The sequence below is a fragment of the Berghia stephanieae genome, chromosome 7 (assembly GCF_034508935.2).
Source record: "Berghia stephanieae isolate SIO BIC M18660-M18661 chromosome 7, UCSD_Bste_1.3, whole genome shotgun sequence".
In the NCBI taxonomy this organism is placed as follows: domain Eukaryota; kingdom Metazoa; phylum Mollusca; class Gastropoda; order Nudibranchia; family Aeolidiidae; genus Berghia; species Berghia stephanieae.
In genome coordinates, this window is record NC_088366.1 from 7,166,684 (window position 1) to 7,194,623 (window position 27,940).

Below are 27,940 nucleotides of genomic sequence, written 5' to 3' on the forward strand. Positions count from 1 at the left end.
GGGCTTTTTATAAGTATTTCAATCAGTATAAATTATATAGAAAAAATGTCATCACAGACAGATTATTCCAATTAAGCATGTGATCAGACAAAGCTGCATTCCAAAAACCGGCTTCTACTGTATTGTCGTCATCATTATAAGGCAGCTTTAGGGACCATCCTACTCAAGGCATCTTTAGCCAGCTTGGCTACATGAATTCCCATACCCCAACTCAGGGTGATGCCGTGTCCCCCGTGACCATAGTTATGGATTACCTGGAATTCAAATTAACCAAGGTAAGAATTAATCAATAGATAACGAAATAAATTCATTGTACATATATAAATGAATAAATTAAATTATGATTAATTTTTTTTTTAATTTTGAAAAAGTATTTCAATATCCACTAAATTTGCTCAAAGTGCTTTACAGTGCTTAATATATTGCATAATACCAATACAAAACTATGATCCTGTTATTTTTACACTTTGCTTGCGTTTGACCGATAGACGGAGACATTTTCCTCCTTTTTGACAAATTGCTATTATTATCACTGAATAAAAAACACTCACCAAAACCCCTACATCATCTCTACCACCACTACTATTACAACCACCACTACATCATCATCCCTACCAACACTACTACTCCAAATAACACCACATCATCCCTACCACCAGTACAATTACAACCACCACCACCACCACACAATTATCTCTAAAAGTAGTAGTAGTAGTAGTAGTAGTAGTAGTAGTAGTAGTAGTAGCAGTAGTAGTATTATCATTAAACACTGCAGATTTTTAAAAATTACGCCCAATCGGCACCATACGAACCCGAGGCATTCCATGAAGGAATATAGATAATTCATCAAACAGGATGTTTGATGACAACAAAAATCACCCATGTTGTCCAAGTGAACAAATTGGGGGTTAATAACCTTGCCCAAGGAAAAAAAGTGCCTGAAGCGGGGCTCAATCCCGGGACCTTCTGGATCACAGTGCAACAATGCAACAATGCCTTAACCACGAAGCCACTTCAGCCCCCCCCCCCCCCCCCATTATTATATACTCATGATCAAAAATAAGTATACACATTTAACTGATCAACTGCCAAAATATATTTATAGATATAATTAGGTATGGCAAACCCTCTTATCGAGTCATGGCTTTATTGGCAAACCGAGAATTTTAACTCAAATCGTCTCTCTCTTTTTCTCATTTTCAGTCCGTCAAATAAAACGTTTTTGGTATCAAATTAAATCTCAAATCTTCATCTTTAAAAAAACGTTCATGCTTTTTTCATATGATTTGCCGTTATTTCATGGCTTTGAGTTGAAGAAGAGGAGTAAACTTCGATTTTGGAACCGGCGCTCCGCTACTCGATCACCGTAACTGACGGTTGTCTTTTCTCTCCGCTCGGCTGGTCGCGTCAGCGCTATTAATAGTAACGTCAATGGCTGCATCCGAAAGAAAATTGAACAAGCTTTCATTCGATACCAGATTCGCATTTTTATGATTTTTTTCAAAGGTTGAAGTTTCAAGTTAAAAACTTTAAATTGATAAAAAAATTGAGAAAAATTTGAAAATTTGGACGATTCTGGTGTCAAAAGAAAGTTTAAAATCTCAGCTTTAAAATGATGTATACGAAAGCAAGATTAATAGCTTTGCGTTCACCAGCCAACTGAAAACGAAACTACAACTACAACATTTGCCGTATTCACTTCACTCATATGCCGGCTCAGGCAAGGGGCACAATCGCTGATATTTCGTAACTTTGCGTTGAAATTGACAATTTTGGCTTTGTCAGCTACTTTAGGGGCAAATTATTTCTATTTTACTTAGAGTTGAGCTCAGAAAAAAAATACACATATTGTTTATAAAAAGATGTGTATTGTTAGAAAGTTACAGAGGTCTGGTTTGAATATTTATGAAAATACGGCATTTTGAAAACGGACAAAAGGTTGCCTTCAAAGAAGGACAAATTTTGGCGATTTTCTACAAATTTCGAAATAACATATCTTTTTTAATTTTTAACCAATTTTAATAATTTTTATACCATTTTAATCAGGAAAAAAAGTTCTACCTGTTGAATGCAACTTAAAGACAACAATTATATAATCTAAATTTGGGTTTTCCGTACCTAATATAATTTAAACTCATACTTCAAATATCAAATCTGTATGGTTGTATCTGTATGATTGGCGCTGAAGAAACCAATGGTCTGGTTGTATTTCAGCGGCATCCTCATTGGGCGCTGGCCCATGTCAGTCGGGCCTTGAAATCGTTTAGGTGTGGTGCCATGATGACCAGTTCATCCAGCCCATTCCACTCCGAGATAGTTCTAATGAAGAAAGAATTTCTGTAGTTTGTGTTCTTGTCTGTGGGATTTTGAAGCACTTCGAATTGTTTGTGGTGCATCTGTCAATGGGGTTTTCGGTTATGCGGTTGGCGAAAGTGAGTGCTTGGATTGTTCTTATGTTTGGTCGTGGCGTGGAAAAGGAGTCTGCCTTTATTGATGGTATTTGATCTGTTATTATCTTGAACATGAATGACAGACGGGTTTCTTTTCTTCTTTGTTGGAGGCTGATGAGATTTCTTTCTTCTAACATTTTTGTCATGCATCCTGGGGTTCTACACTTATAGTTCCCAGTTATGAACCGGGCGCCTTGTCTCTGGACTCTCTCAAGTTTTTGAATATCCTCTTTCCTGTAGGGGTCCCAGGCAACTGCTCCGTATTCCAATTGTGATCTCACAAGTGCGAGGTAGGCGTTTTGTTTGCATGACGTTGGGGCGTGGCTAAGATTTCGGCGGAGAAACGCGAGGGTGCAGCTTGCCTTTTGGGTTATTTTGTTAATGTGTTTCCCCCATTTCAAGTCCTTTGAGAAGGTGATGCCAAGGTATGGGTTATCGTCGACTTGTTTCAGGACGGTGTTGTTTAACTTGTAAGTCTCATTGTACTTTTTAGCTGTGCTGAGGATGTAGCATTTGTTTGCGTTAAATTTAATTCCCCAATTATTAGCCCACTGTTCGAGACTATTCAAGTCCTCTTGTAGCAATTTTTGATCATTTGCAGATTTTATTGGTCGGTATATTAGACAGTCATTGGCGAATAACTAATCTGAGATTTTACTCGTAGAGGTAGGTCATTGATGAAACAAAGAAATAGTATGGGTCCTAGCACCGTTCCCTGTGGTACTCAAGATATGACTGGACTCGATTTAAATGACCCTCATCTTGGCAAAAACTCTCAAACTTGGGATTTTAACTTTTAATAATCTGATGATGTGGCCCGGAGACTTTTATCTGTGAGTCCTTCATATTCTAGTATGATACAGACCGCATTTGTCAGCTGTCTTAGGACAAAGCGGTATTCTTGAACCCCTATACAAAACAACCCGTAACAGAATGTTTTGCAGTTTGGTTTAACTGATGGATTAACCAGACCTACCTGCTGTTAGAATAAATAGACCTTTTATATAGCGCATAGCGCAATATCCACTAAACGTGCTCAAAGCACTTTACAAGGGTTCCCTGGCCAACAGCAACATTCAACTTCCACGATGGGACATGATGCCTGTTAGGCGATATTTCGATTCTTTCAAACAGAGACAATGCTGTTAACAGCCAGGTATTCATTTTACACTTGACTATGATGAGAGCATGTGAGTAAAGATCCTTTTCCAAGGACTCAACTATGCGCCGAGCACAGCTCAAACCCAGGACCTTCCAACCTAAAGCAAGTGTCATACCACAAGACTACATAGCCCCACAGAAATAAGAATCTTCCATTCAAGATGGGATTCGATTTCAAACTACAGCATTCAAAACCTACCGTCAGTTTTCTGTTTTCTCCCAGGTCCAGTACCTCTGCCTCTACCCTGGGTTTTGACCTCCCAGGCCTTGAATGGGCCCACTCACCCACCATCTCGGCACCCTAGACAATAACAATAACAAATAAAATCATTCAAAGTGAATACTAACAGAAGCATTTACATCTCTTGGGCAATATCCACTAAACATGCTCAAAGCTTTACATTCACGACACCTACATTAAATGGTGTAATAACCCATTCACGACATCTACATTAAAAGGTGTAATAATTCATGACACCTATATTAAATGGTGTAATAACCCATTCACGACACCTACATTAAATGGTGTAATAACCCATTCACGACACCTACATTAAAAGGTGTAATAATTCACGACACTTACATTAAATGGTGTAATAACCCATTCACGACACCTACATTACATGGTGTAATAACCCATTCACGACACCTACATTAAATGGTGTAATAATCCATTCACGACACCTACATTAAATGGTGTAATAACCCATTCACGACACCTACATTAAATGGTGTAATAACCCATTCACAACACCTACATTAAATGGTGTAATAACCCATTCACGACACCTACATTAAATGGTGTAATAACCCATTCACGACACCTACATTACATGGTGTAATAACCCATTCACGACACCTACATTAAATGGTGTAATAACCCATTCACGACAGCTACATTAAATGGTGTAATAACCCATTCACAACACCTACATTAAATGGTGTAATAACCCATTCACAACACCTACATTAAATGGTGCAATAACCCATTCACGACACCTACATTAAATGGTGTAATAACCCATTCACGACACCTACATTACATGGTGTAATAACCCATTCAAGACACCTACATTAAATGGTGTAATAACCCATTCACGACACCTACCTTCAATCTTGGATACAAGGCTTGGGCTTTTCTCAATAATTCTTTGGTCACCTCTGGGTCTACATTTTGATTCCCATCGCCGTGGATTCGTATCCCTCCAATATTCAACTTGTCAGTACTGCATGAGCAGGAAAAAACAAAACAAATAAACCAGATACATTTCACTCTGTCTAGTTGTGTGATCCCCCATCCTAAAATGGTATTATTTGATGATGATGATGATGATGATGATGATGATGATGATGATGATGATGATGATGATGATGATGATGATGATGATGATGATGATGATGATGATGATGATGATGATGATGGATGATGATGATGATGATGATGATGGCGATGATGGTGGTGATGAGCCAACAGCAACACATAATATGTAAGACGAGACACAATGCTCGTAAGACGAAATTACAATTTTTTCTGATAGAGAAGACAACATTGTAAATGTTACTTATTATACACCTGACTATGGTGAGATAATATGAATAAAGAGCCTTTTCTAAACTTAACACCACTTAGAGCAGGACTAGAACCCAGGATATTCTAATCCGAAGACGAGTGTTGTTTTTTTTTTCGTTTTTTTAAAAGCGCTTTCAACACATTGAGGTCATACCAGCGCCAGTAAAAAAGGAATAAAATGGGAAAGTAAAAACTTCTAGAATTACAATTAAAGCACCCAAGAAATGGTAAGAAAAAGGGTAATTAGTTCAAACAGGAAACAGATGTAGATCCCAAGAGCACACTATCAAAGTACTTAGTTTGAGACCACCTAAAAGTCTCACATAGACACAAGCACAGGTCCCCACTAAGAGGAATATACTCATATGTTTACAAAGTATTATATATAACACAAAAAAATTAATACAATTCTTAACAGAGAGATGATTTACAAGATAAAAAATATCATCTCCCAAAGCTCTTAACTATACATTTGACTGTTTCCCTCCCAGCTAGGGCCAGGACAAAACTAAGTAATCTCATTCCAAGACAAAGAAAGAAAGCAAGTAGGAAAACAGATATCGGGAGATAGAAGACACAGTAAGTACCTCCCTATCCACTATGGGAGGCCAGGAACCTCAGCCAGGAAGACGAATGTCATACCATGTGCGGCTATGTGGTCTTGTGGTATGACACTCGCTTTCGGATTGGAAGGTCCTGGGTTCAAGCCTCAGGCTCGGTGCATAGTTGAGTCCTTGGAAAAGACTCTTTACTCACATTCTCTCACCGCACTCAGGTGTAAAATGAGTACCTGGCCGTTAACAGCATTGTAATATCGCCTAATAGGCGTTATGTCCCATCCTACATGTTAAATGTTGCTGTTGACCAGGGACCCCTTGTAAAGCGCTTTGAGATCATTTAGTGGATATTGCGCTCTATAAAAGCTCAATACCACAAGACCACATATCCGCTTAGCCAGTCTTATGGCAACAATCAAACGTACAAGCTGTTCTAAGTGAAATTGGGTTTATTTCACTCACTGTGGAATCATATAGTTATCTGTGTCAAAGTAATGAAAGTGTCTGAACCACGGGGCTTTTACCTGTCGGAAGAAAAGAAAAAAATGTATGTAGATTGTTGAGATGAGTGATTGGCTGTGAAATTAACATTTTTAAAAACGAATAAAACAAAGACTGCTGAAATAAAATTGTTCTTCTATAACAATAGAAGTTTGACTTTGTTTACAAAACGTACTGTTCTGTATCTGTCAATGAATAAATTGTTAATCTACCGGTATTTCGTTCTACTACCTCCATCCATCGAGAGAGTGTCTGCTCATCCTTCTTTCACCCATCACACTCCAGTGGCACAACCACATTCAACTCTCATTATCTCACAATCATTTTTAACAACTACATCTGCTGGGATTTTACCTTGTTTTAAACCCAAAAAGCCCAAGGAATTGGAGTTCATCTTAGTTTCTGTAGCCCTACATGGACTGCAGAAATTTCTCGCTACACTTTAGATAGGACTCTAGTCCATTACAAAGTACTTTCCACCAGATCTAACCGCCCAGCAACTGCTGGCCCGGACAAGGGGGTTCCAAAAAAAAAAAATCTTGACTGCACCGAGCTCAACAGTGGTCCGTTAGTTTGTGAAGGAAGTAGTCTACCAACTGAACTATTGGAACAATCTGTGATGTTACGTAATTCACCTTTATATAAATCATTAGGATAGAGTAGCGTCTTTGCAATACTTTATACTTCAGAGGTTAGATCAACAGGTCACCGATAAATTAATTTACACACGACATCAACTTTGCTTACCATCGCCAACTGGCCACGAGTGGGAAAACATTCTGAATCATTCAGGAAAGTCTTAGCTCTCAGTCCACAACAGTTGATGATTAGTTGGTATTCTCCGTACAACTGGAAGGAAAAATAAAACACTGGCCACTCTGTCATCTGCATTTTTTGCGGCCGCAAATATCAGGGCGATCCGCAAATTTTCCAAAATTGGCAAATCGTGGCAAATTTTGGGAAAATTGGCAAATCGCGTGGCAAACTTTGGTGGAAAAAAAGAAGCAAAAACAAAATAACGAAAAAAAAAAAGTGCGAAACTTGAGAAATGTTGCAGCTTTGCCTGGGCCCAAACCAAGGGAAGCTACACTCTACGGATAATGATCCTTTAAAATCTTTGTAACAAAGCTATTCACAGTCATTTCATATCTCAAGTCAAATTAATCGAGTCACTTACACTTCCAACTTCAGTCATGGATCATTTCTTCAAAAAATCTTTAAATAAGGAGCCAAAGTGCGACAAATTTTTGGGCAAATTTTGGTCTTTTTGGAAAATTTCTTGGCATATTTTGGGGGTTTTTTGGCAAATTTTAGGTCCCAATTTGGCAAAAAATGCAGATGACAGGCCAGTTGATTAACCCTTTCCTTACCAGCCATTTTCAGAATTTTCCCCAAAATTCCACATCCACCCAATACCAAAAATAGTCTTTTCTTACGCAAACAGAAAAACAACAAATACATTCTATGCATAATATTATTGATCAGCAAAATGAACCCTACAAGACAGTGTCACGTTTTTATATTGTATCGTATCGTATCGTTTAAAAGCTAATAGGTTATAAAAACCTTTAAATGTTCTGTGTAAGCTTCATGCATAGATACAATTGATCAATTATTTAATTAGTATACAATGTCAAGTAATTGATGATATTGAGAATTAAATTTCTAATACATAAACAAGTCATGTTCAATATTCATAGTATAATTTACTCTCTTTACATTCATGTGGTATGTCAAACTTGTACATTCAAGAGTTTCAAATAATTGTTACACAAAATGGCATTCTTTAAATTATTAATTGAATTAGAATTTTTTGTCTCAAACTTTAGATTATTCCAAATTGTCACAGTCCTTTGAATTAGATTATTTTCCCTTATAGAGGAATTGAATCTTTCAACAAATATCTTAAACCTATCTCCCTTAATGTTTGTAACATGCGAATAATTTAAAAAATCATTATAATATATATTGTAAGAACCATGCTCGAGTCTATATATAGGAATAAGATCACCTCTTATTCTACAATATTTTAGTGAAGGCAAATTTAGATACTTTAATCTTTCTAAATAGGATAGATGTCGAATGTCAGGCAAAAGTCTCATAGCGCGTCTTTGTATGTTCTCAATGTTAACAAACTGTCGCTTAAATAAATACTATTTCCACACTCTAGACAAGGTCTTATGACAGACTTATAAAGGACGACTTTTACTGTATAACATGGAAATATGGCCTGGGAAGAATTGAAACATTATGAAGTGGAATGAGCATGGTAAACGTGTGGAAATGCCCTGTAGAATTGTTCATATTTTATTCATTTTGAAAACCTATGAGTGTAAGTCGACAGGCACTTATTTTCAGATCTGATAATCCAAATTGCTACGGTCTCATTACGGTAATGGGAATACTCTCAAACCATTACAGTATTGTACATTATAACACTGTTAAAATCGAACCCATAATTCCACTTGCAACATGTTTAGATCATATCAGCGCCAGTAAAATGGATGAAAATGGGATAGTAAAAACATTCTAGATGTACGATTAAAAGGACTTGAGGAAAAATGTAAGACAAAGGGGAATGGTTCAAATAGGGAAAAGATGTAGATTTCAAGAGCACACTATCAGTGTACTTAGTTTGAGATCACCTAAAAGTCTCACCAAACACCAGGACAAAGTCACCACTAAATGTTTACAAATCGTATGTTAAGAATAAAACAAATTAACAGTACTTAACAGAGAGATGAGTTACTAGGAAAACCAATATCATCTCCCAAAACTATTTATACATTTGACTGTTTCCCTCTCAGCCAGGGTATCCAGCCAAGGCCAGGACAAAACCAAGTAATCTCATTCCATGACAAAGACAGAAAGCATGGTGGAAAACAGATATAGGGAGATAGAAGAAGACACAGTAAGTGCCACCCTGCCCACAATGGGAGGTCAGGAACCCCACCCGGTAATTCCGTTCGGTAATCAGACCATCTAATGTCATGTGTCTGTAGGTGTAAGCTAGAGTCTCACCCTTTCACACACAGGTTGTGTCAGTATGTTTTGGTTTTTGTTTTGTTTCTCTGACTCCCCGCTACACCTAGCGATAAATTAGTGAGTGGATCAATCACACTCTGGCAGAAAGTACATGGCAACCAATTGGTGTCTTATCTATTAGGTAACAAACAATATTTTTTTTTGGTTAAACTCTGGGCCCAGGAGGTATATGGCACTAATGGACTGACCCCTTTTACTGATCAACTGTTTATTGATTTATCTTTATTTTTATTAATTAGTAAAAAGCCCGCAATTTCACGGGGAAAGAACTATTTTCATTCGATATTGTACCCACCATCATTTAATGAGGGCAGATTGGTAAACAACGTTGTCTGTATAACTTGGTACATCCTCTGTTGATTTTTAATAATAGGAAAAACAAACACCCTAGCACCTTTGCTAAGACTTATGGCTAACCGAACCCTAATAAAAAAAAATCCTCCGATCTCGAGCTAACCCATCGGACTGCTTTGCACTACTTTTCAATACTTCAAAAATCAAAATGGCGGCCCAGAATCGAAATAATGATCAAATTAGGATATTTTAAACTTTCACAAAGCTATAAAGGTTTGTTCTAGAGTTTTTTAAATGCTTCTATATGATGACAAATTGAATAAATAAACACCTGACAAAGGATCAACGGTGAAAATACAAATTTAAAGAATACTGGGGATGAGGAGCTTTCGGAATGTCTCCCCGATCCTGGGATCGAGAACATACCTTACAGTACAGTAGTACAGTACTCTGGTGATCATGTTTTGATTGTTGATTGGTAAAATTGAGAGTTTGCCCATAATTCAAAACTAAGTAATATACACTGCGTAATATACACTGATCTAACTTACATGAAAGAAAATGGGTGTCTTGACCACTTTAATCCTGAGGTCAAATGAAAATCTGAAGCAGACGCAAACAGTATCAAGTATTCCATCATAATAATATGATACAAGGGGTACGATCTATGTTACATTTCCATGTGCTCGAGGTCATTGGTCGCATTGCAAAGTGTGCTCAAAATGACCCACATAGTGAAAATTGTTCACATTTTAAGAATAACCGTTACAATTGGTCATTTTGCTCAGCATGATACATGGGTATGTTTACAACACTCATAAACAAAGCAGCATGTTTAGAAACATTGAGAAAACTCCAATAGTTATACAGCAAAAATTAATGTGATCGATGTATAGGTTGGATGAAAACATGAATATAGATCGCTCCCATTGACAGTTTGCCGATAACGTTTAACTAAATATTTCCCAGGGCAATAATTATCGCATCGATGGCATAAAAACGACAGTAATATTAGCAGTAATATTAGTTGATGTTGTTAATCGGTGAAACTTATTTAAATTTTCTGTAAATCCGAATACCTTAATGTGATCAAGTGAATAATATCATTATGAATGCCACGATTTGCTGAAAAAAGCCAATTGGACAGCTCCTCACTCAGGAATTTCTGTATTGATGTTTATATAGGACAGATAGAGTTGAGGGTGTGGCCATAAGTAAAACCTGGGTATTATCCACCCGAAACCATCACATTGAAAGCATCACAGGAGCAATAATAATACTTGATGTCATAAATAGATGAAAACTGTTGAAAACTTTGTGTAGATCTGAAATCCTTAAAGTAATTAAGTGAATAAATAATTGAACGTAAGCTTCAATTCAATTACAAAAACAGATCAAATGAACATTTCGGGTTTCCCCTTTATCAACAAAACAGGATGAATGAAACACCACAGATTACTTCCTAATGCTGTCACGAATGATTTATATTTATACCGACATCCCTTATTTATTATTTTTTGTATTTATTTTCCAACAACAGTCTACACATTTTTATATTTCACTTTCTAAACTGCATTACACAGTTCCTTCCCGCCTCCCCTCTTTTCACTTAATTAATTGCGCACCTTTTAGAAATATCTAGGATTCTATTTTAATTCGTGCTTCCTTACAAAGGAGCATACTATTTCCTGCCATCCAATGTTTTGTTTATTCATCTTAACTACGCCACTACCACATTATCTCATTCATCTGTGGTGTTTCATTCATCCTGTTTTGTTGATAAAGGGGAAACCCGAAACATTCATTTGATCTGTTTTTGTAATTAAATTGAAGCTTACATTCAATTTCACATTATTATTTATTTCTTCGAGCTTCGAGCAGAAACATTTACATTTAGTGAATCCATTATTTCGAATGCAACGATTTGCGTAAAAACGCCAAACTGACAACTTTTTACAGTGTCGAAATTGGTTGTTTTTGAGAGTGTTAGTGTCGTCGGTACGTATTTTATGATATCTGTTTGACTCAACAAACTTTCAAACTGACTTTAAAGTATAAAAGGAAATCAAGATATCTGTTTATCTATCTGTAAAAAATACATTTCTAATTATCAAATCTTTAAGTAGAGTTTTATAATGCCGTATAATGTTTTTTATTGACTCAAATAAGCACAATGTTCTCCACAAGGTTATATTTTTATAAGAAAGGATTCATTCATATATTTATATATTATTTTCTTCATTTTTTGTGTTTTTTTTAAATAATTTTTTTTTAAAATTCTGTCGTTCATTCATTGTTTCATTTGTTAATCTAGTTGAAAAGTGGTTTTCCAAAACTCCCTAATTCTCTTTTTCCCACCATTTTGATTTGTTTGTTTGTTTGTTGCTTTAGGTCTCTTCCAACACAATTGAGGTTATATGAGAGACCGCTGAAACAAAAAAACAAGCAATCTAACAAAAATAGTACAAATGTAAATCAAAATCATAACCTAAAGATATCATAAGCTAAATTATAAATAACCAAGAACAAACAGGCAGAAGATTTACAGAAAAAAAATATCCCCTGTCAAAAATACAATCACAAACCAAAGAAGCAGGATAGGCTAGTAAAGAGAAGAAGAAACGCCATCACTATCGGATCGTACACCCATGCGAACATCATAGGTATATGATTCAAGGGTGATGCTCCCATCCAAGCACCCGCCCACCATTTTGAGATATTGAGGATTATTTCCCCTAAAATTTCTCATTCGGTCTATTATTTTATCATGATTAAACAAATCACACAAATATTGTGACAATTTTGTACCAAATGATGCTTAAAATAAAGTTTACGTTTTCAATTTATCTAATGGAGGAAAAATCTCAAAAAGTAGAAAAATCGATTTAACGAGTTTTGGAAAACTAGCCTTCAATTTTACAAAACCATTTTTGAAAATAGAATTTACCTCCTCTAACTTATGGACTGTTCGTTTTTGTATCTGTCCTCCTTTGGCTTCAAATCTGTAAAGAATATTGTCAAAGACACGACCCATTAGATTGCCAGGACTGATGTCAACATTGACTGGAGTCCGGAATAAAACAAAACAAACTGTAAATAGGATGATGATGATGATAATGAACATTATTATGTTCATTATAATTTTAGTTATCATCATCACCATCTTCATCATCATCATCATCATCATCATCATCATCATCATGTCATCATCATCATCATGTCATCGTCGTCATCATCATCATCATCATCATCATCATCATCATCATCATCATCATCATCATCATCATCATCATAATAATAATGATTATCATCATCATCATCATCATCATCATCATCATCATCATCATCATCTTCCTCATTGCAAGTATGATTGTGGGAGGAAAACCATGATATTATATAATTATAAGAATAAATAAAATCTTACTGTTTCTTCAGCCAGGGTATGTAGATTTGTAGCTGGGAGACCACAGATGTATAAAAGTAGGTGTATCTGAAAATGAGTAGATAAAGACAAAACATTACATATAGATATATATATATATATATATATATATATATATATATATATATATATATATATATATATATATATATATATATATATATATATATATATAATATATATACATGATACCTGTTAGGCGATATTACATTATTTTTCTGGTGAGAGAATATGAGTAAAGAGCCTTCTCCAAGGACTCAACTATGCACCAAGTGAGGCTCGAAGCCAGAATCTTCCGATCCGTAAGCGAGTGTCATAACACTAGACCACATAGCGCCATATATATATATATATATATATATATATATATATATATATAATATATATATATCGGGTGGCTTTGACAAACTGTCCCCGATTCAGAGGTTCAGAGGTCTCCCACTTCGATTATATCTTCCCTTCATCGTTTAAATTCTTAAGGCAAAAAGATGAGATATTTACATTTATCTTATCAAAATTTTCATTTAAATTAATGAAAGTCTAATACTTTACACAACAATCAAAATCAGGATTCAAAATTGAGAGATTTTGATAGCGCATGATTTCTTAAGTAATGTTCAAATGCATTCATGGCTTATAACCACAATACCTGATGCCATTGATATCTGAGTGCAGGCGGCCACAACAAAAGACAATAAAGACATAAATACAATACTAAATTCCAGATAGACGACAGAGATAATTGGTAGGTCTTGTCTTGTAGAAAAATCTTGGAAATGATCTCTGTCGTGTATATATATATTATATATATATATATATATATATATATATATATATATATATATATATATATATATATATATATATATCTGGAATTTAGTAATGTATTTATTTCTTTATTGTCTTTTGTTGTTAACTGAAGAAGGGTTTTGAGTCTGAAACGTTACGTGTTTGGCGTTTTATTCTTTTTGTAAGCCGTTCTATTCATTTTTGTAAATTATTATAAACCATGTTAATTACTTATTGGACCTACTTGAATTTCTCAGGGATTTTCATTCTCCGTAATTCATCCTCGGACACACGACGAAAATCAGGGATGCATTCCTTGATCATTGCATAGACTTCATCCTTTGGCGAAGCAAGTTAAAAGTGAAGAATTTTTTTTTTAAGTATAGCAATATATGTATATATATATATATATATATATATATATATGTTTCTTTTTGTTGTTTTTTTCAATTATTTTATTTTACTCATTTAATATGCTCTGTATTGTTAATTGGATGAGTAATAAAATTAATTAGGGGGTCCCGACACAACAGTTGGTAGAGTACTCGCTTCACACACAAAGGGACCAAGATCGATCCTGGGTGCACTCGAGATTTTTTTATGACCCCCCCCCTCCCCCTGTCCACCTCGCAATTATTGAGTAGCGGAGTCTGTTACATTTGGCGGAAAGTACTTTGCAATAGACTAGCGTCCTATCCAAAGGATAGCAAGCAATTGCTAGTGTCCGTTACACGCTATAGAAACTGAGATAAATTCCGGCTCCATGGGCCAAATGGCTCTGAAGGACTACTAACTCTTCTCATTGCGGGAGAATGTGTAAAACTCTCCATTTTGTCGCTCTGCTTGGAGCGAGATGAGCAAAAGTCATGAGCATTTATATTGCGCAATATCCACTAAACATGCTCAAAGTCCCAAGCCAACAGCAACACTTAACATATTGGACGAGACAAGACTTGTAAAATCTGTTAGGCTATAATAGAATTTTTTTTCCAATAGATATAAACGCTGTTAATGCCCAGGTACTCATTTTACATGTGAGTAAAGAGTCTTTTCCAAGGACTCAACTACATGCTGCCTAGAGTGGGACTTTAATCCAAGACCTTCCGATCAGAAGGCGATGTCATACCATAAGACCACATATAGAATCGGAATTCTGCACACGTCATTTCCTTGACAACTTGTATGACAGCTAAAATCAGATTTTGAAGACATTTGTTGTAGAATCGTTATTCCACTAATAGCGTTCACAAGTCGGTAGACCACCGTTATTAGTAGTTAACAAAACAAATGCCACCTAGCTAAGTCTAGTCGTATGACACTCGCCTTTTTATACAAAGGTCTTGGGTTCGAGTCATGCTTTGAGTGGTGCATACTTGAGTCCATGGAAAAGGCTCTTTCCTCACATTCTCTCACCGTATTTGGGTGTAAATTAAGTAGGTACCTGGCCATGAACAGCATTGAGTCTCTGTCGGAAAAATAATTGTAGTATCTTCTACCAGGCATCATGGCTTGTCCTACATGTTAAGTGTTGCTGTTGACTAGGGACTCCTTGTAAAGTGCTTTGAGCAAATTTATTGGATATAAATATATAAATTCCCTTTATTCATCCCTAAAGGGAAATTTTTCTTTAGGATCTATTCCAAGGGAAGACTGAAATAACCCCCCAAGCATCAGCCGCAGTGCAGAGCTGCTCTGCAAAGTGAGCAAAGGCCAGGTGACTTGCTCAAGGCCACACAGCACGACGTGTAGTCGAACTCGGTACCTTTCGGGTACGAAGCAAAGACTGTATTGCTGAGTCACGCTCTAATAAATGCTCGATTTTTAAAATTTTTAAATCATTTTTTCTTGCATGTACTGCTAATCACATCTCCTCCGAGAATGCCTATAGAATAGTAGAGATTAAAATCCTACCATAGGCTGCCTGTGTGAGACATATCCTGGCACCATCATCTGTCCCGATACCTTGGCGTGTTCTGACATGGCCAGACTGGAGAAATGGTTCCAGGAATCTCGAATACATTGCCTGAAAAATAGATGCAAGTCTTTAGTCATACATGGTGAAACTGGAGAAATGGTTCCAGGAATCTCGAATACATTGCCTGAAAAATAGATGCAAGTCTTTAGACATACATGGTGAGACTGGAGAAATGGTTCCAGGAATCTCGAATACATTGCCTGAAAAATAGATGCAAGTCTTTAGACATACATGGTGAGACTGGAGAAATGGTTCCAGGAATCTCGAATACATTGCCTGAAAAATAGATGCAAGTCTTTAAACATACATGGTGAGACTTCAATAGCAATATGTAATAAAGAAAGTTCCTATATCACCATCATCATTATCATATCATCATCATCATCATATCATCATCATCATCATCATCATCATCATCATCATTATCATATCATCATCATCATCATATCATCATCATCATCATATCATCATCATAATTTTCATGATCATCACATCAACTGTTTCATTATCATCATCATCATCATCATCATCATCATCATCATCATCATCATCATCATCATCATCATCATCATCATCATCATCATCGTCATCATATCATCATCATCATATCATCATCATAATCATCATCATCACCATCATCATTATCATATCATCATCATCATCATCATATCATCATCATCATCATCATCATCATCATCATCGTCATCATCATATCATCATCATCATCATCATCACCATCATCATTATCATATCATCATCATCATCATATCATCATCATCATCATCATCATCATCATCATCATCATATCATCATCATCATCATATCATCATCATCATCATCATCATCATCATCATCATCATCATCATATCATCATCATCATCATCATCACCATCATCATTATCATATCATCATCATCATCATATCATCATCATCATTTTCATAATCATCACATCAACTGTTTCATTATCATCATCATCATCATCATCATCATCATCATCATCATCATCATCATCATCATCTCCAACACCACCACCCCCACCATCACCACCACCATTTTTATACAATACACTACTGTACTATATAAGAAAAAAAAATATCCATACATGATAACGTGATCACAAAAATTACTCGTATGTTTGAATAGAAAATGTTATCTATCAGTTCATACATCAGCAAGGCAAAGGACTCGATCTTGGTGAAGTTGTCATCAAAGAAATTAAAACACCCACTTCAAACACAAGATGATTTCTCACAATACTTACCAAAGAAATTAAGGAGCAGGCACCAGTGTGTAAGATAAAGAACTGAACAAGTGTTTATGAAAGGTGCCAGACAAAGCAAGAAAGAAACACAATACTTACCAAATTAAGAAATTAAGGAGCAGGCACCAGTTTGTAAGATAAAGAACTGAACAAGAGTGTATGAAAGGTGCCAGACAAAGCAAGAAAGAAACACAATACTTACCAAATTAAGAAATTCAGGAGCAGGCACCAGTGTGTAAGATAAAGAACTGAACAAGTGTGTATGAAAGGTGCCAGACAAAGCAATAACGAAAAATACAAGAAAAAAACAAACCATCCCCAAAAAATCAGTCGACCTCGACTGGGGATCGAACGTCAGACCTTGTGATTACCAATCAGACGTGTTATACTATACTACCTACGCATCTAACAACTGGCAGAGACTTACTCAATCATTTGTTTTTCTTCCCTTGTCACGTGATTGTCCATCATGGGTCGAAACAGCCCTCCCGCCCCGTAGCTGACCAGCTGGTGCTCGAACTGGTCAGCAATGATGGTCACTCTGGCCTTGGGGAGAGCTCGTTGGACATTGACTGCAGAGCTGTAGCCCATGATACCTGCTCCGATGACCGCCACATTGACCATGGTTGGAACTGTACACAACTTTCCTGTTTTGCAGAAATATTTTTTTTTAAATAACAAAATAAAAATTCCCTTTATTCATCCCATAAGGAAAATTTTTCTCAAGGGTCTATTCCAAGGGAAGACTGGAATAACCCAGGCGTCAGCCGCAATGCAGCGCCGCAAATTGAGATAGAGCGAGGTGACTAGCTCAAGGCCATACAACGCAGCGGCGGGTGATCGAACTCGGGACCTTTCGGGTATGAAGCAAAGACCGTACCTCTGCTGAGCCATGCTGACTCCAATAATAAAGTATAATCCTAATAAAGAATGAAAAAAATCTAGGTACTTAAGGTTTACTTGAGCTTATCATTTTTCAGGATAAAATTACTTGAAGTACTGTGTACTTAAGTGTACTTGGTAGATAATAAATTTCGAAGTGACATCACTGCAGTACTCTGGGGGAAAAAAACATGTTTTAAAATTTGGCCAGAAAACTCGTCCTTCAAATATCACGAAGTCCCAGGTTTGAGGGTTGTTTGTTTTGTTTGTTTTTTGTTTTGTTTGTTTTGGATTTGTTTGTTTTTTGTTTTGTTTTGTTTTGTATTTTTAAATTGATCGATATTTGAAGGACGAGTTTTCTGGCCAAATTTTCAAATATTATGGGTTTTCCCAGAGTACGGCAGACTAATCTGTGGTCTGTAAAAAGTAATAAACACAAAATGAACAACACCTTCAAGAAAGAAAAAAAAATTATTTTTTTTTTTTTAACATCAAAATATTTCTCTGTCGTCGATCGTTTTTTGTTGGGGTTTTTTTGTTTGTTTTTTTTAATTATTTTTGAGTAATGTATTTAAGTTTTCATTGCTTTTTGTTGATGTTGTTGTTGTTGCTGTTGTTGTTTTTATTAGCTGTAGAAGGGTTTTGAGCCTGAAACGTCCCGTGTTTGGTACTTTTCCATTAAAAAAAAAACAAACATTTTTTTAAGCTATCAAATTCATTTTTGTTTATGACTTTTTACGTGAATATCTGGTCATGTCTTTGGAGTGACATCCTATTAATTTGCCAGTCTGGATAACCCAAATTGTTATGGGCCGACGTGCACTTATTTGCAGGTCCGATAACCCAATTCCTTATGGGCACATTGTTATAGGTAATGGAAATTTCCACACACACACACCAAAAAAAAAAAAAAAATGACGCAAAATATTGTCCATAATACAACGATGTTAAACTAGGCCCATAATACGGATGTTCGGATGTCAGACCTGCATATAAGTAAACGTCGTTATGGACTTATCGGTGTAACGGACATATTCAATATTCTAAAACTAACGCAAAATATTGTCCATTACAAAACAATGCTAAGACGAAAACAAACAAACAAACAAAACAAACCAATGCTGAGACAAGCTCATAATTTCGTTCGGCTATCAGCGACGCGTACATATATGCAGGTCTGATATCCTAATGCAATTATGGGCCTAGTTTAACATTGTTGTAATGGACAATATTTAGCGTCATTAAAAAAAAATTCCATTACAACAATGAGCCCATAACAAAATAGGTTATCAGACCTGCAAATAAACACACGTCAGTTATCAGAGATGCAAACATGTCAACAGAGTACCTGCTCTAACCTGACATAACACTTTCAGACAAAGTATTACATAATTTCAAATCAATAAACAACTATAGGGAGGCCTTCCGAAAGGGAAACAACCCAAATATACCCTCAACTATCCTTAAAAATAAAAAATTTAAATTAAAAAAAAAAAAAAATACTTAACACTATCTAACCCAAATTAATAGGAAAAACAAACACCATAAGACCAACGTGTACACATATTTGTAGTTCTGACTGTGGTTCTGGCATCCGAACACACTTATGGGCCTAGTTTACCATTGTATTGTTGTGATGGACAACATTTTGTGTCATTTTAAACGATTTTCCAATACAACAATGAGCCCATAAGGAATTGGATTATCAGACCTGCAAATAAGTGCTCGTCGCCTAGGATCTTTACTGCCTAAGACTTATAACTAACTCTAAAAGAGAAAAAAAAAATCAAAACCTCGAGCTGACCTTAATAGAAAAAAATCACAGTTTAGTGGTTTAATAGGATTCAACAGTCGTGACGCCACTTCCCTCGTAATGACGCATAGTACCTTAGTAACTGGTTCTAAACTATTGGAACAATGGCGGACGCCCTTATGAAATACTTTTCCGACGAGCATAACAGTGTATCCAAAGGATAAAAGCATTATAAATCTGATCATGTTTTGACTTTTATACATTCTGATCAAGTTAAAAAGTTCTAGCAATCATGAAGAATAAAAAGTACCGATCATCTTTGTTTAGAACCAAGCTGCTGGTTACTGGGCTGACCTGACATCAGACTATTGAATCCTATTAGATAGCAAGAAACGATCAAAATTACGGTGGCAAAATTTTTGTAGAGGGCGTTTCCGCTTGGCATGTTCCGTACGCAGAGTTATGTAAACCGTGCTGCTCGAAGCTCGAAGAAATAAATACATTTATAACAATGCAAAATTGAATGTAAGGTTCAATTTAATATACGAAAACAGATGAATGGACTTTTCGGGTTTTCCCTTTATCAACAAAACAGGATGATGTTATTTATTCCGTATGCAGAGGAGTGATAGATAAATATGTGCCTACTGTTCATGTTTATTTACAACGTGTGTGTCCGTGTTCAATAGAGCAGCACCAAAATGTACAGCAAATGCCTCATATTAAACCCTGTAATCTTTTTTTAAAAATGAATGGAATGATTTTTTAAATATGAATGATTTTAAATAAAGGAGGTATCTAGGCCGACATGAACTTATTTTCACGCCTGATACAGAATTCCTTATGGGCTCACTGTTGTAATGGAAATATTTAGAAAATGACGCATAATTTTGTCCATTACAGTGGAGGAGGAGGAGGAGGAGGAGGAGGAGGAGGAGGAGGAGGAGGAGGAGGAGGAGAGGATCCCCATCCGAAGAAGAAGAAGAAGAAGAAGAAGAAAAGAAGAAGAAGAAGAAGAAGAAGAAGAAGAAAAGAAGAGATATGTTGTGCGCTGAAATACTACCAGGGTTGCCAGTTTGGCATTTTAAATGCCAGATTCCAAAAATCTGGCATTTTTGAAAACCGTTTGGCATTAGAAAAATCATTTGGCATTTGGCATTTTCTTTCTTGTATATTATACTTCAAATGACACCTTTTCTTAATAAAAAAATTACCCAACAGGAAATTTAGTATAATTTAAAAAAAAAGAAAAAAAGAAAGAAAAGAAAACACGCAAGCCACCAGGATATGATAGTAAATTGTCTATCAAAAGTGAGTAGTTTTCTTAGTGGGGGTGGGAGTCAACAGACTTTGGCATTTTTTTGAGTGTTTTGGCATTTTTTTTAGTCTTCCCCTGGCATTTTGTTGAAAAATAATCTGGCAACCGTGAATACTACACACCTTGTGTCAAAACGACGTTCCTGTCGCATTAAAAGCAAAAAAGTTATTCCAATTTGAAGAAATATCTTAACTAAACGGTTACACATTTATGGAAATAAGACTATCGTAACTTGACTTAAGATAGTCTTACAACCAGGTTTTAATTTTCCCTTCAAATTTATGATTTGGAATGTCTGATAGCTATCTGAATTTTTCGATTTTTTATTGAGTCCCAGAGAAACATTGTGCCTTCGGGCTCATGGATACATTGAATCTTTGGAGCACAATGATCCATGCGAGGATCTGTAGATCCATCAACTACAGACGACGATGAAGAGGAAGAAGAAGAAGAAGAAGAAGAAGAAGAAGAAGAAGAAGAAGAAGAAGAAGAAGAAGAAGAAGAAGAAGAAGAAGAAGAAGAAGAAGAAGAAGAAGAAGAAGAAGAGGAAGAAAGAAGAAGAAGAAGAAGAAGAAGAAGAAGAAGAAGAAGAAGAAGAAGAAGAAGAAGAAGAAGAAGAAGAAGAAGAAGAAGAAGAAGAAGAAGAAGAAGAAGAAGAAGAAGAAGAAGAAGAAGAACAAGAACAAGAACAAGAAAAAGAAGAACAAGAACAAGAAGAAGAAGAAGAAGAAGAAGAACAAGAACAAGAAGAAGAAGAACAAGAACAAGAACAAGAACAAGAAGAACAAGAAGAAGAACAAGAAGAAGAAGAAGAAGAAGAAGAAGAAGAAGAAGAAGAAGAAGAAGAAGAAGAAGAAGAAGAAGAAGAAGAAGAAGAATATATGTTATTATGGCAACTAAGCTTACTTGTTATCAATGTCGCCTCCGTGACAATAACCATTCTACAAAGGGCCAGTTAAGCACACCTACATTTGAAAGGGCAACCAGCCCCTTATCAGCGGTGCATTGTATAAACTTGCACCTGAGACAGATATAATCTTGACGGCGACATGTCCCTATATTATTACGAGGAAGAAGGGTGCAAAACTATCGTGAGTCAAGTTACGATAGTTTAGCAGCACTGAGAGACATGTTGTGCGCTGAAATACTACACACCTTGTGTCAAAACGATGTTCCTGTCGCATTAAAAGCAAAAAAGTTATTCCAATTTGAAGAAATATCTTAACTAAACGGTTACACATTTATGGAAATAAGACTCGTAACTTGAATTAAGATAGTCTTACAACCAGGTTTTAATTTTCCCTTCAAATTTATGATTTGGAATGTCTGATAGCTATCTGAATTTTTCGATTTTTTATTGAGTCCCAGAGAAACATTGTGCCTTCGGGCTCATGGATACATTGAATCTTTGGAGCACAATGATCCATGCGAGGATCTGTAGATCCATCAACTACAGACGAAGAAGAAGAAGAAGAAGAAGAAGAAGAAGAAGAAGAAGAAGAAGAAGAAGAAGAAGAAGAAGAAGAAGAAGTGCGGCTATGTGGTCAAGTGGCATGATACTCGCTTTCGGATTGGAACGTCCTGACTTCGAGCCTCGCTCGGCGCATTGTTGAGTCCTTGTCTCTGTCCAGAAAAAAAATTGTAATATCGCCTGAGAGGCGTCATGTCTCGGTCGCGTTCTACATGTTACGTATTGCTATTGGTCAGGGACCCCCTGTAAAGCGCTTTGAGCACATTTATTGGATTTCGCGGTATATAAAAACTCAATTAAGAAGGAAGAAGAAGAAGAAGAAGAAGAAGAAGAAGAAGAAGAAGAAGAAGAAGAAGAAGAAGAAGAAGAAGAAGAAGAAGAAGAAGAAGAAGAAGAAGAAGAAGGAGGAGGAGGAGGAGGAGGAGGAGGAGGAGGAGGAGGAGGAGGAGGAGGAGGAGGAGGAGAAAATGGTGACGATGATGATGATGAGGAGGAGGAGGAGGAGGAGGAGGAGGAGGAGAATAACAAATGAGGGGGAAAAGGAGAAATGAAACTGGTATGGAAGAAGAGAAGGCAGTGACGAGGAGGAGGAGGAGTAGGAAAAGGAGGGTAGGGGGAAAGAAGAAGAGGACAAAAGATAAAAAGAGGAGGGGTGGGGAGAGGGAGAGGGAGAAGGAGGAGGAAGAGGAATAGAAAAGAAGTAAAAAAAAATATAAAAAGTTGGGAAGAGAAGGAGCGAGTATGAGAAGCGGAAAAGTAATTTAAAGAAAAAGACTACCTTTTTTTACAGGTCCTGCCCAGTGGTGACATGCAATTATGATTGTTACTAGGCCGTTTCTAGTATTAAATACTGGTATAAACTCCAGAGTAACCAACCCGATGGGTCTTAGACCTTGTTTCAGGCATCCTAACTCATAATCTCTTTGTCTATTAAATGGTGACAATGCCACAAAAACTATCGTAACTCTGAGTTACAATAGTTTTAGTTCTGTTCTATAGGGAATGAGATTAGCGGAAGAGTAGCGTCCCATAGTCTGTGACGTCACCCGCGGAAAAGTTATTAGAGAGAGAACGTCATGTTGGTTGTGCGCATGCGTCTCTCGTCCTCGCTTCCGGTGAAAGCGGCTTGAGACACTTCAAAACCAAATTGACGTTCTATCTGTTAGGCGACGTCCAATCAAGGGACGCTGCTCTTCCGCTAATCTCATTCCCTATCCTCCTCAAAATATCCTATCTCAACAAACGATAGTCTTGCTTCCAATAAAAATACTTTCAAACTATCGTAACTTTAATAACTCATAATCCAAGCAATATATTGTTTCAAAAATGCCACCATCATCATCATCATCATCATCATCATCATCATCATCATCATCATCATCATCATCATCATCATCATCATCAATAAAAAGTAAAATATTTTAAATTCTTGTTTATTTAAATAATTTAATGTGATTAGATATGTTAATTTTGTTCAAAGGAGTAATCATCTTTTGGTTTGTGTTCTGTCTTGGGAAGATTAGAACCTTGAATCTAAAGGGGGGATAATAGACCTGCTGTTTCTAATAGCACCCGGATTATAGACTGAATGTTACAGTGCAGCCCTCTGTTATTGTATTCTGGCGTACTCTGCGCTTGGCTAAGAAACTCACATCATTGCCATCCGGAAGTATAACGGACCAACACACAAAACTATGTTTAACCATGAACTTTTATAGTCTGAAAAAATACAGTTTAGTGAGAAGTACTCATAAACGCGGGTGGCAAAAAACAATAACAAAGACCCGAGTGACGTCAACTTTGAACTATCTATAGAGTTTAGTGAGAATTACTCACAAACATGGATGGCAAAAAAAAACAATAACTAAGACCTGAGTGACGTCATCTTCGTTCTATCTATAAATATGAGTTTAGAAATATAATTTGTGTGTTGTATCGACATTTCATTTAGACACAGATAAAAGTGTAGAATTGGAAAATTTCATAATACATAGGCGTGACAGAGATAGCTCAATGACAGGAAAACAAAAAGGCGGTGGTATTTGTGTGTATGTCAACAAAAACTGGTGCAAAAGCTGTGAAAAGGACATCGAGCTCATTTCCCTCTATCTTAGACCCCACTATTTACCTCGGGAATTCCCACTTATTTATGTCATTGCTGTGTACGTCCCTCCTGATGCGAATGCTAACACAGCTTTACAGGTAATTGAGGAGGAATCATTAAATTTTTTAAGAAAATATCCTGATGCCCCGTAATAATTCTTGGTGATTTCAATCACTGCCTATCTATAGATAGAATGCGCTTGGCCAAGGAGTTCACAACATTGCCATCCGGAAGTATAACGGACCAACACACAAACTCTGTGTAACCATGAACTTTTATGGTCTGGTTAATACAGTTTAGTGAGAACAACTCACAAACGCGGATGGCAAAAACAATAACAAAGGCCTGATGACTCATCTGCATACTATCTATATATTCATGTTACTGTAGTATTGTATATTTTGTATCAACAGATATTATATATATATATATATATATATATTAATATATATTATATATATATAATATATATATATATATATATATATATTTATATCTACCTATCTCTTTCCACTAATTTCACGGTAGCGACAGTTGTAGAAGTGGTTTTAAATGTAGCACTTGTACTTGTAGTAGTAGTAGTAGTAGTAGTAGTAGTAGTAGTAGTAGTAGTAGTAGTAGTAGTAGTAGTAGTAGTAGCAGTAGTAAAAGTAGTAGTAGTTGTTGTAGTTGTTGTGATTGTTTTAGTTGTTTTTGTTGTTTTATAATATTATAATCATCATCATCATCATCATCATCATCATCATCATTATCATCATCATCATCATCATCGCCATCACCATCATCATTATGACATGGGTTGTTTTAAAATGCATCATTGTCGTTGAATGATGAGTGTAGTTCAATGTGTAGGGTAGGGTGCTTATTTACAACGGCTGTCTGAGACGATCGTTCACAAGACAATATTTTTTTTCATTTCTGTTCCATCTGGTACCCACATATGCATAGGTGAGTCCTTGGAAAAGGCTCTTTACTCACATTCTCTGATCTTACTCTGGTATAGATAGTATGCGTTTGGCTAAGAAGCTCATAACATTGCCATCCGGAAGTATAACGGACCAACACACAAAACTGTGTGTATCCATGAAAGTTTATAGTCGGGTTAATACAGTTCAGTGAGCATTATTCATAAACGCGGATGGCAAAAAACAATAACAATGACCTGAGTGACGTCATCTTCGAACTATCTATAAAATGAGTAGATGGCCGTTAACAGCGTTGTCTCTGTAGGAGTTTTTTTTTTTTTTTTTTTTTGTAACATCGCCTAACATGCGTCATGTCTCCTCCTAAAAATGGTACGTGTTGCTGATAGAATGCGCTTGGCCAAGGAGTTCACAACATTGCCATCCGGAAGTATAAAGGACCAACACACAAACTCTGTGTAACCATGAACTTTTATAGTCTGGTTAATACAGTTTAGTGAGAACAACTCACAAACGCGGATGGCAAAAACAATAACAAAGGCCTGAGTGACGTCATCTGCATACTATCTATAAACGTTTAAGGTTACACACAGTTTTGTGTTGGTTCCTTATACTTCCGGATGGCAATGTTACGAGCTTCTTAACCAAACGCATACTATCTATACCACCAAATGGGTGACTAGTTAACGCACGATTTTCTCAATCATATTATTATAAACGTTTCAATTTACAACAAAGTTTTCTGTGTTGATTATAATATTCATTAAGTGGTAGAACAGTGGGTATTTTAATAAGACACTTACCATCGATAGTTAAAACCTGTGGAGTTTGCCAATCGCTATCATTGTATATATTATGACGATTGTCCGAGAGGCGTGGTTATCTAAGTGTCTATTGATAGAATGCGCTTGGCCAAAGAGTTCACAACATTGCCATCCGGAAGTATAACGGACCAACACACAAACTCTGTGTACCCATGAACTTTTATAGTCTGGTTAATACAGTTTAGTGAGAACAACTCACAAACGCGGATGGCAAAAACAATAACAAAGGCGTGAGTGACGTCATCTTCGAACTGTCTATTGAATGGAGATGACTACTTATTATTATTACTTATCCATGTGCTCGAGTAATTCTTTAACTGGAGCATCAAACTAGAGCATTTATATTGCGCAATATTCACTAAACGTGCTCAAAGCGCTTTACAAGGGGTTCCTGGCCAACAGCAACACTTAACATGTAGGACGCCTGTTAGGTGATATCACAATTTATTTTAGGACAGAGACACCGGTGTTAACGGCCGGGTACTTATGTTACACCTGAGCACGGTGAGAAAGTGAGTAAAGAGCCTTTTCCAAGGGCTCAACTAGGCGTCGAGCGAGGTTCGAACCCAGGACCTTCCGGTCCGAAAGCGAGTGTCATACCACTAGACCACATAGCAGCACATTGTTCACACTGCAAAGTGTGCTCGAAATGACCAAAGCTACATAGAGAAAAGTGTTCACATTTTTCGGAAAATCAATTATCACAACAGGTCATTTTGTTCAGCATGACTCATGGGTATGTTTACACATTTCATAAACAAAGAACCTTGTTTATATTTATGGAGACATATCCAACTACTGGACAACAACAAATCGTGTGATCAATGACTCGGTTGGAAGAAAATTGAATACAGATCGCACCCATTAGAAAGTAAGTTTAAATTTAAAGTGTTCGCCTGTAATTAATCAGAACGGAAGGAATGACTGACACAGAAAGTCGGTACTAACGCAAACTCGGGGACCCAAATAATATGGGGGTTTTGGAAGGGGGAAAAAAAGTTTTCCCCCTCCCAAACCCTCAAAATTATTTGGGTCCCCGAGTTTGCGGTAGTACCAGAAAGTCTTACCTCCGTAATTGAGTTTGAGATGTGTAGTCAGTAAGGGTTATCCAAAACACAATGTGTACTACGACTACCTATCAAACAACTGATACCAGACGTGATTCGTCATCGCCATAGGATGAATGAGATTTCGGACAGTGACCGACCTTCCAAGTTAAAAAGAAAAAGTGGGACACATTTAATTTCAGAGAAAATGTGACCGATAATAATATGGGCTACTAGGCTACTGTATGCTTTAAGCGGAACACAGTACACACATACACACACCGATCAGGTCGCCGAGTCACTGGCAGTGTGCTGGGTCGAGTTTGAAACGATCAAATCGAGCGGGTTTTCGATCGAGTCCTCTAAAATCGAGTCGGTTTCGGGCGGGTTTCGAGTCAGTGACGTCATCGAGCAGTGATTCGTTTGAAAAAAAAAAAATACTAGCATCTCGTTTGCCACAGATAACTTCACATACCCCTCCCTCTCTTATATTATGTCTGTGGCTGGCTTGACTGCAGCTGGTTATGATGGGAGCTGCCAGATGGCCAAGTTCAAAATTGGTTACTAAGAAAC

At 36.5% G+C, this 27,940-nt stretch overlaps 1 protein-coding gene across 2 annotated transcripts; it reads right to left on the reverse strand.

The window, feature by feature from the left end:
- Positions 1–27,650, reverse strand: LOC144976433 (D-aspartate oxidase-like). 2 transcript variants are annotated; one of them, XM_078920723.1, is made up of 11 exons: positions 27,389–27,650; positions 17,474–17,693; positions 15,721–15,832; positions 14,054–14,148; positions 13,003–13,068; positions 12,526–12,580; positions 6,987–7,088; positions 6,201–6,262; positions 4,720–4,837; positions 3,811–3,912; positions 1–254 (listed from the first exon to the last, which is right to left on the reverse strand). In XM_078920723.1, exons 2-11 carry the CDS (start codon positions 17,668–17,670, stop codon positions 135–137), a joined length of 1,029 nt encoding a protein of 342 aa, XP_078776849.1. In that variant the 5' UTR covers positions 17,671–17,693; positions 27,389–27,650; the 3' UTR covers positions 1–134. The 2 variants fall into 2 exon arrangements, with proteins under 2 accessions (XP_078776849.1, XP_078776848.1); XM_078920722.1 differs by lacking the exon at positions 27,389–27,650 and adding an exon at positions 21,906–21,953.
- Between the last annotated feature and the right edge of the window lie 290 nt (positions 27,651–27,940).